The 13,646-nt window shown below is 38.3% G+C and overlaps 1 protein-coding gene across 1 annotated transcript; it reads right to left on the reverse strand.

The window, feature by feature from the left end:
• Positions 1-3,286: 3,286 nt before the first annotated feature.
• LOC137013767 (coagulation factor XIII A chain-like) lies at positions 3,287-12,988 on the reverse strand. Its single transcript, XM_067377699.1, has 14 exons — positions 12,862-12,988; positions 11,395-11,580; positions 9,144-9,395; positions 8,930-9,048; positions 8,715-8,822; positions 7,621-7,798; positions 7,386-7,524; positions 7,097-7,200; positions 5,163-5,251; positions 4,907-5,060; positions 4,538-4,816; positions 4,298-4,458; positions 4,072-4,208; positions 3,287-3,425 (listed from the first exon to the last, which is right to left on the reverse strand). Exons 1-14 carry the CDS (start codon positions 12,986-12,988, stop codon positions 3,287-3,289), a joined length of 2,172 nt encoding a protein of 723 aa, XP_067233800.1.
• Between the last annotated feature and the right edge of the window lie 658 nt (positions 12,989-13,646).

The following is a 13,646-nucleotide window of genomic DNA, read 5'->3' on the forward strand; positions in this document are numbered from 1 at the left end:
TGCACTGTACTGGCATTTCAGGGATTGCGGAGATGTCCGCATATATCTGATCTCTGGTGGTCTCACCTATCCACCCTCATGCAATGAAGCTTACACGTGGACCCGTGACCCATATATGGATACACGTGCAGACTTCATTGCTCCAGGGTGCTTAGACTGATCATGTGTGAATTTTGTTCGATATCTCAAAGAGATCGAGGTAGTCGGGATGCTTGAAGTTGGTTATACACTCCCTTTTAATGAGATGACTGCGATGCATTGTGTAAGATAGGCTACATAATGGTTTTGTAGGATCATTTATGGAACTGTGACCCTGCCCTGTGCAGATAGTTGGCGCTAACACATTTTGATTAATGGAGTGCCCACGTTTTTCTTCAGTCTTATTGCAGCAGCACTAATCGTTATTGATGATTTGTTTATGACTTAAACACTCTGGCAATGTTATCAAGGTCTGTCTGAGGTGAATTGAGGTAGCAGACTGTAGTATTTTGAGAATTGTGGATGGGATATTTTTGGTGCATCGTGAAAATTATGTCTGTATCGGCCCAGAATCTTAACACTTTTAGCGCCTGAGACTTGTATCCCTTTATCCCACCAACTATTAGGCCTATTTTGATATTTTTGGTCAGCATAATGTTAAAGCCTTTAACATATATAGAACCTTAACATATGTAGAAGTTGATAAAGATGTTCAAAGAAAAAAAGTACTGAGTAGGCCTAATACTAATAAATGACGTGTTAGAAACTGTAGGTGTTACTGAAAATGAAACGCCCTATGAAAGATGAGAAATAATTTTATATGGGCTGAGATGACTTACGTTACAACTGAGAGAAAGGTAGTGATGTCTGTATCACTGAAAAAAAAAAAAGTTATTTCCCGCTGACGTCAGCGGAATTCGTAGCCAACCAATGAGTACTGAGTATCGATGCGCACCAATTTTTTTCGGAGACACTGACTTCAGGAGGAGAATACTAAAAAGTTACCTAGGGCATTCTAGCTGAAGGAGAATCCGACCAGTGAGTGAGTAGAAACCGTGTGCTCCTCGCTGCTTCTGAGTAATTAGGTCCCCTGACAGTTCATTTAGAGTCCAGACTATACAGAACCCAATAGACTGATGCCCTGAGGACACTTTACAATATCATCGAATTTTCTTTGGCCATTGACAGAATGGATGATTACTATTCAACATTACATGAAACAAATGACGGACTATGTCAACATCACGTAAATTGCATTTATGTCATTTATGGTATGTAGATGAGCATTATAATTTTAATGCAGATTCGTGCGTTAAGCCTTTCAAGAAAAACGAGCAGTTGCATAACGTAGGCGTAAAAAAAAAAAAAAAAACTTGTGTTGCAATGCAGGGAGGGATGCAATATCAAGGATTTACTTTATAGAGAATGCTATAGGAGTCCAAACAATAGCACTTTATTTTCATGTTTTGTCTCCATCTTGCGGTGGAGATGTGCGATAACAGTTATAATTGAACTTGGTTATGTGGTCTCTTTGATAAGAAAGGCACATATTTTGCCTGAGACCAATAATATTAGACAGCGAGTCTTATTAGGAACCCCAAAAACTCATGAGTGAATTGTCAGCTCAGAGTTAAATGAACTGTCATTTCGACTGCATAGGGAATCCCTGTTTAATGTGTTTGTCCCCATCCAATTACTGAGTAGCTTGAGAGGTTTTCCGTGGTGACTCATTCAGGTGGGCGCGGGGAAAGCAGGGGAGACAGAAAAAAAAAGAAAGAAAGAGAGAGAGAGAGGGGGGGGATTCCAGCAGCAGTAGAGCTGGCTCTGTCTAAACTCATGTTTCATTGAAACGGAGGGAGTGGAGTTGAATGAGGTAAGGAATCGATTGCGTCAGCAGAGTTTTCCTTTCTTTCTTGAAAATAGGCGAAACAGATTTGATCTGTAATCATCTTAAATAATGAAAGGGAAAGGCTACATGTCACAATCTGTAACATTGCATACCTTTATTCGTTCCCAAACAACTCTACAGAAACAGTGGAAGAATTCTGTGCTTCATGAAGCCGATTAAACGAAGCTCACTGATGGTTTTCTTACAAATTAAAGTCTACTTAAAAATGTACACTCTTTACTGTTTTTATAATCAGTTTGTGTATAATCTCTTGGTGCATGTTCAAATAAAAATTGCTTGTCTTCGTTATCATATCCTTTCGGATGAAATCCATCTGTCAACCCCATCCCCATACCTGGTGGTGTTACAGCCATTTTTATGATTCAATCAGTTTATGATAGATGATCTATATTCTTGTAGTTTGTCGTTCATGCATGTTGTTAGCAACACTAAGGTCAGGGTTTTATTGCCAAGGAGTGCATTAAAAATGTTTGCTATGAAATGTAAATAGTTTTGAATAAAAGCGAAATATATAAAGTAAAATAGGTGACATTTTTCCAGAATATCATTTTGAATATGTCCTTTACAGTGGATACAATGAACATGAACATATGAACAACATCATGGTGTGAGGTGTTAATGTCTAAATGAAGGTATAAATAACAAATAAATCCAAATCTTTCATGCTAAAGCTTTATTGTTAGTTTACATGAGTAAAACATAGTCCATAGCATTAGTATAGCAGATGAAATCAGAAGTATATTGCGATTAATACTGTGTTAATTAAGTTACACAATTCATATGTAATTTAAATTCATGTGTAATTTCAAAAAATCTTTTACAATTTCTTTTAAATTTCCATAGACCTTTATTATATTTCATAGCTCTCACTTTCTCATACTCTCAGATTTTTGCGTACGCACGAGAAAACTTTCGCACTTGGGGTATATTTGAAAATCCGAGCATGTGAAAGAGATTTTTTCCCCCCCCACACATTAATGTTTTCTGTTTATGCAAGTCATATTTTCACTTGAGCTTGCGAAATCTTCGCGCACTCACGAACATTTTCTCAGGCCCTGTCCCACATGTTACACTGCATGTGCTCTCGCGGTCTTGTTATACAATGGCTACCGCGTGCACGCGTCCGTTGAGTTAAAATGATTGTAGACCTATTACTCTGTATCATTAAGTTTACCACATGAACCATGACAGTACCCATAAAAATATCCATATTTTAACAATCCAGTGTTGGCAGGTAAGAATATGATTGTTTTGTAAAGAAAATCTAAAATTTTTGAAAATATTACTCATGAAAGCAAAGCATCACACCAAAATGGTACAGGGAACCCTTTCCAATCCATCCTTTCTCTTTCTCCTCTGTCTTTTCTCTCTTGTTCCCTCGTGGCAATCAGTCATCCATTACACCACGTTGATTTCCAGCTGATTGGTGACCTGCCTCAGTGCAGCGCAGTCCAGACACCCTATCAGCACCTTCTTCCCAGGAGTCTGAGGGGTGATGGTTTCAGTGTATTGCACTGAGCCACCAGGTAGAATCTGCCTGCAAGTGGAAATGGATATAGTGTATTTGTATGCAGAAACACACACAGACACTCATTCTTGTACCTCTGTCTTTGTGAGGATATTCAATGACACAACCCTGTTGAGCTGGTTATGCTGGTCCTTAGTTGTTCATGAGCTGGTTTAAGCTGGTCCTGAGCTAAAGCTAGTAGCTTAGGGCCAGCACTTGACCAGCTTAAACCAGCTCATGACCATCTAAGGACCAGCATAAACCAGCTCAAATCATACCTAACCAGCATATGCTGTTTGTTTTTTTTTTTCCCAACAGGGAATGCTATCTCTAGCTCCTTACCCTAACCATCACAACTAAATGCCTAACCCAAACCCTTACCCAAACATACCCTTAACCTAATTATATCATTGACCCAACAACCAAGTCTTGACTCTTAAACAGGCTTTTAAAGGGCTCTCAGAAAGCGAGAACCAGTCAAAATGTCCTCACTTTACTCTTGGTCCTCACTCCAATGATCTAAAACTCAAACTGGTCCTCAGAAAGATAATACATCTTTCTGTAGATTTATAGATGTCTTGCAGCATTACAATACTGTGTTTAATTGTGTTTAGTCATCTAATTAAGTAATGTCTGGATAATGGAAAAATAACAGTGATGGGTTATTCCATCTTACTCATATAATTTCATTCTGGTCGTTATCAGACCAGGTGCATCAAGGCGGAGCTGAACATTTTTCAGAATGAAATTATGGGGATTTCGGAATGAGATGAGGACCAACAGATCCTTGCCAACCCGGGGCGTTCCAGACACCTGTAGTTGAATTATAATGACAACTGTTAACATAAGGGATGAAACATATGACACGTGTTCCTCTACAGTTTGTAATAGAGGACATATACCTTTATTGTGAGTTCAGGAGGACGGAGAGTGACAACTCTCATTGTCGAAAGGGACATGCCAGTTTCCTCAATGCGCCCGTTCACCACAAAGAGCAAGTTGGCCTGGTCCACCAGGTAGGGCATGTAGTCCACAGCTTGAACATCTATCATCAGTTTTGTGGCTGTGAAATGATTGAAATGATTTTAGTTCTAAAATGCATGTGCCCTAAACTTACAACAGACTTGAAAAATCAGACTCACTGTTCCATGGTTTCACCGTTGCAGTTTTGTTTTCAAGCTTAAAGGTCATGCTGGTGACACCCGTGTAATACATGGCAGAGCCAGTGAGGGTGGCACTGACGGTGCAGGTTTGGCTGGTCTGGTTCTTTATGTTCATTGTCAGCTTGAAGTTGTCACCAATTTTGATGGTGTCAGCCTGGAGCTCGATGTCCACACCTGCTTCAGCGACTGGCAAGTAATCCCTGGTATGAACGCCACGACGCTCTGCATTCTGCATGGTCTGCTTATCCTTGTCACTGCCTGGAGTCAGGAAAAAGGTTGAAAGATTTCACAGGGAATGTGGACCAGTATGCCCCATATCCAGGTGTTTTTGGACCAAATTAAATGTACCTTCTGGATATTTATAGGTAGAAGTTATATCCTCATATGCGTTACTGTTCACCCTTTTGGTGACAATGAGCTTTCCCACATATGCGGTGTCCACAGAGATGATCTTTGAATTTCCATACTTGTCAGATTGACGGTAAATCACATCACTGTTCAGCTGGAGACAGAAGAAAGGGTTTATCCATTTTGTGAATGCTGAGATTTTAAGATCTTGGAAACTAAAGGTAAAAACATCAAAGAGAATTGACATGTTTCTTACCTCTGCAAAGACAAACTTTGCATCAAATGGATAGCTGAGCTCTCCCTCTTTGATGGCATTGACAGATGTTGGGCCACATCGATAAAGACCTGAATGAGAGAAGGAAAATAACTTTTTATTTGTTTTATATAGCATAACAGGTATTAAATAATTTATATTATTACCATGATGAATATATGAACACTACCATGAAATACTATGGTATTTTTTTAACTGCCATGTATGTATATCACCTATCATGAGAATTGATAGGTATATCACCTATCATGTGAAATGTAGTGTTATCATCTGATTCCATCACTGCACTATGGTACCACCACTACATGTCCATAAGTTTCCACATGGAATACTACAGGTTATTATAGGTTACACTGTGTTTCAAAAGCATAAGGTCAGAGCAGATACTAATGGAACAGAGAACCTCAGACATCCCTTAAATCTCCAAGCAGATGGAGGGTCTATATGCAGGCCTTTAAAAGACTAGCATATAGGATATTAGCTCCATTTAAGGAGCTAAAATATTTAGTTACCACAATTTGTACGTACATTTATTTTAAATCATTTTAAAACGGAGTTCAAGTCCTTTAAGGCACGTGCTTAAAAAGGTATTCCCCCGGTTTCACAGACAAGGCTTAAGCTAGTCCTAGACTTAAGTGTATGTTATATTTCATAAGTTATATCTTAAAATAGGTCACTGCCATCGTTTTGTCTCATGATGCACGCCAGTAATATTTTTATTTAGTGTACATTTATAAAAGTTACTAAAATATCCTAATTGAACTAAGGCCTAATCCTGGCTTAGGCTAAGCCCTGACTGTGAAACCGGGCCATAATGTTTTATTTAGCAAGCCTGTAACCATGTTTTAAAGCTTTCTAACAGTTATCAAGGTGAGCCAAAAACCAAGGACTAGTTCACGAAAATAAGTTTTTGAAACATTTAAAAACTGATTAAATTGACAGCGGTGGTCCTAGAGGCAAAGTTGCGAAAAATCACATGATATACAGTCCTTTATGCATGTGAAAAAAGCCAAGGTGCCCCCCTCGAATTTTTCACAGGCCTCTAGGGCCATGAGTCAAACAGGCTCAGCGAGTGTCATTCTTATCGGCCTCTGTCAGTAGCCGTGTTTTTCGAGAAACGTAAATATCCTTATAGATAATCGCTTGGACAAAGACATTGCATGCCAGTTTTCAAGTCAGTCGGACTGATTGGATTTATTTTATAGCACCCCCAAGTGGCCAGTCACCGCATCCTTTTTCACAGGACCACAGACCAAGCCCAAAGGTGTACAGAGTTTGGTGAAATGAACTCATTCCATTCAAGATGGACAGCTGCTTTAGTAAAAGTGGCCATGCCCACTTTGAATGTTTTGGCATCCCGTCACGGACATGAATCAAATTTTTTTCCAGTAATTATTGACAATCAGACACCAGAAAATCTTTCTGCACTGGTTTGATTCCGATCTGGTGAAATACCTAGGACTAAAATACCTAGGACTTCAACATTCCGCCTTGAGCCATTGATTCCAATGATATAAGACACTTGAGCCTGCAACTAATGGTTTAGGAGTTATGAGCCATTATGTATTTTTGATCACTGTAGCGCCACTTTCAGGCCAATTGGGGCAAGCCTTGGTGATGTTGTAGATTGAATAAATAGAATAGCTGAATAGCAGAATAAATAGAATAGCAGTAGAATAGCTAGCTGGGCAGAAATTTTGTTTTTTAATGATATGTTTTTTTACAATATCTCAGTTAACAGCATTGAAAGGTTAACCCTGACAGATATACTCAGCATTAAAATTTGTGCCTTTATTGCCTAATGTGCAAAGTAATGGGATCCCAATTTTCTAATCTTTTCATGGATAGTGCCTCCTTAATTTATCAGTTAAGTTTAGAGGAAAGCCTGTGTGTGTAGAGGATGTTGAGGATCATACCATCACTGATCTCCTGAGGAGTGCAGTCAACCACCTGCCAGCCAGAGAATTTTTCAGGCAGATCCAGCCTCTTCATGTACACCTCATTCCAGCAGTGGTAGTTCCTGTGAAACATAGTGACATTGTTGCTTAACAACATTGAACCATCATCAGGGCCGTCCCAAGCATGTGTCAGGGTCCAACTGTGAGTTAGAGTTAGCCGGGTCCCTATCAGTTGGTCCATTCACGTTCGCCACAGGGCCTGGTGCGGACAGACCTGACCATCATTACCTATCAGAATGTATCTCACCAGACTGAATCTCTAGTTCGGCTTCGGTCCACTTTCCCGTCTTCATCCAGCACAATATCTGTCTTCAGGTTGCCCGTGTTGTCGTGAGCTGAGCAGTAATTGGTGATGACCCGTGCAGGGATCCCGAGACAGCGCATAACTGGGTGGGACCATCACAGTGTCAGTCTTTTTTGCAAGGGTCTAAATAACATAAATTTAAGAAATAACAAAATAAACATGCAATGGCCCTACTTACAAGTGTTCAGCACCCCGGCAAACACCCAGCACTGAGCGAAGCACACAGGCACACAACTCTCTCTGGCATATTTTAGCAGGATTTCAGGACTTCCTGTCCAGGCAGTGGGTGCTGTGCCAATGGAGTAATCACCACTCCAGTTGCCAACCAGGACACCATCATCGTCCTGGGAGTTCATCTGAAAATATACCACCAAAAAGCCTAAGTATACATGCCATGTGAATTCATATAAGACCAGCTGCTTAGGAAGTATGTCAGAAAAAGAAAAAAGAAATATTACAGTAGTTTATCCTACAATGCCCAGCCCGAAAAAAGTTGCTGTTTGGATTTAAATGGGCAAATACTTAAGAGTCTATGACTGGATCATTATTACAGTGATTATTATGTTTATAGCGTGTTGTATGTTTGGCAACAGTTCTTCTAACCATAATTGATGGAGTGTATAGCTTTTAATTTCTTAATCCAGACCTTGAATTCATTGAAAGTCTTTGGGATTTGCTGGAGGAGACTTTACAGAGTGCTTGACTCTTGACCAAAAATTGCACATCTTGATGGAAAAAAATAACATCACAAGAGGTGCATCAATTTTTGGTCAAGATCTTGTATTGACAATGCAAGAGTCAAGCACTCTGTAAAGTCTCCTCCAGCACATCCCAAAGACTTTCAATGAATTTAAGGTATAGATTCAGAGGTGCCAATTCATGTGTGAAAATGATTCTTTATGCCCCCTCCCAAACAATATTTCACAATTTGAGCCTGATGAATCTGGGCTTTGTCATCCTGGAATATGGCCATGATACATCTTCCTACATGGTTGTTTAAGAAATGAAAAGCTACACACTCCATCCATTAGGGTAAAAAGAACTGTTCCCAAACATATAACATGCTAGAAAAATATTAATCACAGCAATAATGATCCAATCACAGACTCTTAAGTATTTGCCTATGTAAATTACATATAACCAATATTTTTTATATATGCAATGTTTTTCTAATCCACCAAAAGTGCAACTGAACTCGATAGTCAGTGATCACCAAGCTTTTTTGATAATAACGCCTGCTTTTTTGTTTTTCTTTGTCAGTTTGAACCATACCAGAGCTGATCCTTGCCGAACAATTTCAATGGCATTTCCACGGTACAGTATTGGTACTTTCCCAGCATCCAGAGCCAAAAGACAGGCATCCAGAACCCCCTGTTCAAACTATAGGAAACCACATAAAAAGTTCAATGAACGTGTCAGTTTGAATAGTCCACCGTAAGCAAAAGTCTGTTCTCTTTGTGAACAAACATCTCCAGAAAACTGCAAACCTGCCCAAAGTTCCATGAACGGGTGGTTATGTTGTTGAATTCTCCATTGTAGATGACTCCCACATCATTCATCACATACTCTTGTCTGTCGGTTTCTCTGGGCATGTACACCTGATCCGCTGTGTTGCAACATATACAAAATACATGCATTATGTTTGTTGCCATCTATAAAGGTGACATCAGAGCACATACAAAGTGTTGTACTCATACTTACCAGGGTCCCAAGGATTGAAAAGAACATAGAAATCGGTGTCAGGGTTCCTCTGAGTGCGCTGTTTTCCAAAATCACTCACAATCACAATAAAGGTTCGAAAGCGGCCAATGATGCAGCTGGCATCTGGTGTTATGCCCACTGTCACATTATTGCCTCGTGCTTCCACCACACGACTCTTCCAGCCCCCAGAAAGTTTCTCTATTCCAATGGACAAAATGATGTAGGTGCCCTTGTTTACATCAGGTGAACTGCCTGTGAGGACAGATAAATGCTAGTAAAAAAGGACCTGTTTTGCTTTTTTACATTTTCAACTTTCAATTAGTGTGTAATGTTGCTGTTTGAGCTTTAAAAAAGTCTGAAAAGTTACAAAAATCCATTCAAAAGGAAGCACTGTTTCTTGAGTTTTCTTCTGGGAATGAACACGTCACAATATTTCTCATATAAATGATACCTGCCCAAGGCATACGCAAAATAAAGAGGTGGGCCTGGTTGAGTTAGTTAGTAGTGTTCTCGCAGTTATGGTAAGGGGCCTGACATTTTCCGAACATGCTCGAAGCTCTTGACCAATCGCAACACACTTGGACCAGCAGACCAATCAGAGCACATAGTGCTTTTCCGAAGGACGGGCTTCATAGAGACAGGAACTAAACAGAGTTACTGACAGACTGGGAAGAGAGGAGCTGCATCAATGTCAAATATAGGAAAAATAATGCTTTTTTTTTTTTTTTGGACATTCAAGCATCAAAACCTATTCAAGTAGACCCCAAAACCAAAAAACAAGTCTTTGTAATAAGGTAAAATAAGGGCTTTTTAAAAGATAGTTCACCCACCAAAAATGAAAATTCTGTCATTTACTAGTTACAAACTCTTATGACTTTCTTTCATATGTGGAACAAAACTGACGTTTTAAAGTATGTTTAAAGCAGTTAAAGAACTGTTTTTGATCATACAAAGAAAAGTTAGCAGGGTCCAAAACAACATTGGATACCATTGGCTTTGATTGTATGGACAAAAAAGATACTTAGTGTTTGGGCAAGCTGAGTTCAAATCTGGCTTAAGTCATTTCTAAATTAAATAAACAAAATAAAAAACAATGGTGCTCTCAGGATCACCTCCAGTAACAAGGACCCAAATTTCATGAGGACATCTTCCCAGAGGACAGCAGTTGAGCTGGCAATAATGAACACAAAACTAACATTGAGACATTGAATTAAACGGTGAGAGTTATATCCAGTCCATTAATGGCACTGTTTTTGTAAGTTCATGTTCCTCTCAAGCATTAAAAACATCACAGATGTAATTCCATCTTGGTATGTCTATATCTGGTTCACGATTTCAAGCCAAGTCATTCAGGCCTATCCATTTCTTGTTGCCATTATTTTTCTCCTCCTCTGCTGTGTGGGCACCTCCACAGCTTTTGTCAGGCTCAGTACTAACTAGACGCATTACTATGGATCGCCACACTGTTTTTTCTTAAAGGGATAGTCCACCCCAAAATGAAAATTGTCATCACTTACTCACCCTTTGAGTAGTTCCAAACCTGGGGAGAGTTTCCCGAAAGCATCGTTAGCCAACTATGGTCTTAAGTCCCTTTGAACTCTATTGGTAACGATGGAACTTGAGACCATAGTTCGCTTTGGGAAACGCAGCCCTGTACGATTTTCTTGTGTGGAAATGAAGAAATGTCTCTATGTTTTTTGTCAATACAATGATCAATGGTCACCAAAACTGTTTGGTTAACAACATTATTCAAAATATCTTCTTTTATGTTCTACAAAAGAAATAATGTCAGATGAGTTTGGAACGACATAAGATTATTGTTAAGTTTTGGGTAAACTATCCCTTTAAGAAGCATCGTGGCTCTCTGACGTCCTTTTTATCTTACCATAGTACCATAGTGGAGAAATTTGGTGTTTCTCCATTGCTTTCAGAATCAAACCTCCTGGAACTTGGATGTAGAGGATGGTTTACCAACCATAGCAAACAGAATTGTCCTTCAGATAAATTTCCAACAGACGCTCATGTCAATTCATAACTATTGCATTGTTGTAGCTAATCTGTGTTAATTAGTGCTATCTCATTTATACGTTTTTGTACAAATTGCTTGTGCCCCAATGACGATTAGGTTTAGTGGTGCTTTCTAACTACAAATTTATATTTTTCTGTTAGCAGCACATACAAATTTTTAAGAAATTGCCAACAAGTTTATTCATGACAGTTGGACATTATATGATTTAAAAGATCTGCTCACCAATCAGGAACTCAATCTGCACATTGTCCTGCTGGTTATTGAAGGGTTTGTTAAAGCTGATGGTGATGAAGAATTCATTATTTCTGCGCACAATGAGATTGGAGTTCTTGTAGTTGCTGGTGTTGTGGAGTCTCTTGTTGTCTGCTGCATGCATATTAACACTCAATACCGAGATAGTTTGTGTTGCTGGAAAAAAAGACACAAAAAATGTTTTATGGTTTTTAAAGCATCCTTTCTCTAATCTTATTGATTAATGACAATGGATGAGCATCTACTCAAAAATTAAAAAAATTCTGTCATCATTTACTCACCCTCAAGTTGTTCCATGAGTTTCTTTCTACTGCTGAACACAAAAAGAGATATTTTGAAGAATATTGGTAACCAAACAGTTGATGAAAAAATACTATGGAAATCAATGAGGCCCATCAACTGTTTGGTTACTGACATTCTTCAAAATATCTACTTTTGTGTTCAGCAGAAGAAAGAAACTCATATAGGTTTGGAACAACTTGAGGGTGAGTAAATGATGATGGAATTTTCATTTTTGGGTGAATTACCCCTTTAAGTTATGAAAAAGTTATTTGTGAATGTTCTCTGAATGTTCAAAACGTCCATTTTATTAAATGTTTTAAAAATTTATAAAAAAATGTTTGGTTATGCTAATGTTAAGGTAACATTCCATTTTATGATTCTGCAAAGATTATGGGAACGTTACTTTTGAATGTTCTCTGAACATTCAAAAACAAGTAGTAACATTTAAATATGACAGACAAACATCTAACTGGTGTTTAAAAAAAAAAAAAAAAAACATTCCATGATTGAAGTATAAATGTGACCCATGCTGGCAAAATGAGACGAAATGCGCACAGGCTTAATTTTGGTAAGGTAGGTTTTGAAGCTGGTATACTGTTTTGAGCAATTGACCAGCATAAACCTGCTCAAACCAGTATACCAGCTTCAAAACCTACGTTACCAGCATATGGTTTAGTGAAAAATGTAAATTTTGGTCGAAATTGAGGTTTTCACAAAAAATTAGTTAATTAAGCCCTCATCTAGCGATTCCAATGCTCCAAAAAGCAATTAAATATCTAAAAGTGAGTCTATCGACTTCAAACAGGTGTAGCTCAGTCATTTTTTGTCAGATTCCAACAAATCATACATAATTTTGAAGGTTTTTAATAGAGAATGTGAGAATAACAATAAATCAATTTGAATACATCTATCATTGCGACTCATTTTGCCAGCACGGGTCACAAATAATGTTTTTGTGCTAAAGCTTTTAACATTACTTGGAGAATATTTGTTCATAACTTTGAGAGAACCTTGCCAGAACATTAGCCACATTTTTAGAACATTCCTTGAACGTTACACTAAATTACACTAAATGTGTAAGCATCCAAACGGATGATTCACATAGCAAAAATCTCAATTGAATATGAATGAATAAGAATATAAATAGAACTTTACTGGGTGCTCTTGGTATCACAGAATCAAAAGCTTCAAACTCAGGTAGACTAGACTCATCTGAGTTTGATCTGTCAATGGCAATACGGCCTTGTCCCCAGGACGAAGTAGGGTAGGGTTGGATTGACATGATGTACACAAGATGTCTTGATGTTTGCCTGGAGGACAGAACATGTTAACGTTAGATTTTATTTTATTTTTTAAAAAGTGAAATATACAGAGATTTTATATTCCTGACATGGACATCTTGTGATTCTTCCCAGATGCAGAGGAATGGACAGACAGTAGGTGTGTGCATGCGTCTACATGTGTGTTGAATGAACAAGACTTAATCTATTTCTTTCTGTCTTTCCCTGTGGGAAGATAGTGATGCAATATGGTGTTAGACTATTTTAGGAAAAGCTAACTCTCAGTGAAACTGTGAGAATCATAAAGCACTGATGAAATATCATTCTCAACTGAGCAACGCAGTAGCAGCAGCAAGGGCCTTCCTGTCACATTCCCATCACAAAAACAGTTACTCATAACATTTGTCTAAACCATTATCTACCATTCAAAAGTTTGAGGTCGGTAAGATTTTTTTTTAAATGTTTTTGAAAGTCACCATTGTGGCATTTATATCAGATCCAAAATATAGTAAAAAAGAGACAGAATTGTGAGATATAAAGTCAGAATTGCGAGATATAAAGTCAGAATTGCGAGTTATAAAGTCAGAATTGCGAGATATAAAGTCAGAATTGCGAGTTATAAAGTCAGAATTGCGAGATATAAAGTCAGAATTGCGAGAT

The sequence above is a fragment of the Chanodichthys erythropterus genome, chromosome 23, assembly GCF_024489055.1.
Source record: "Chanodichthys erythropterus isolate Z2021 chromosome 23, ASM2448905v1, whole genome shotgun sequence".
NCBI classification, from domain to species: domain Eukaryota; kingdom Metazoa; phylum Chordata; class Actinopteri; order Cypriniformes; family Xenocyprididae; genus Chanodichthys; species Chanodichthys erythropterus.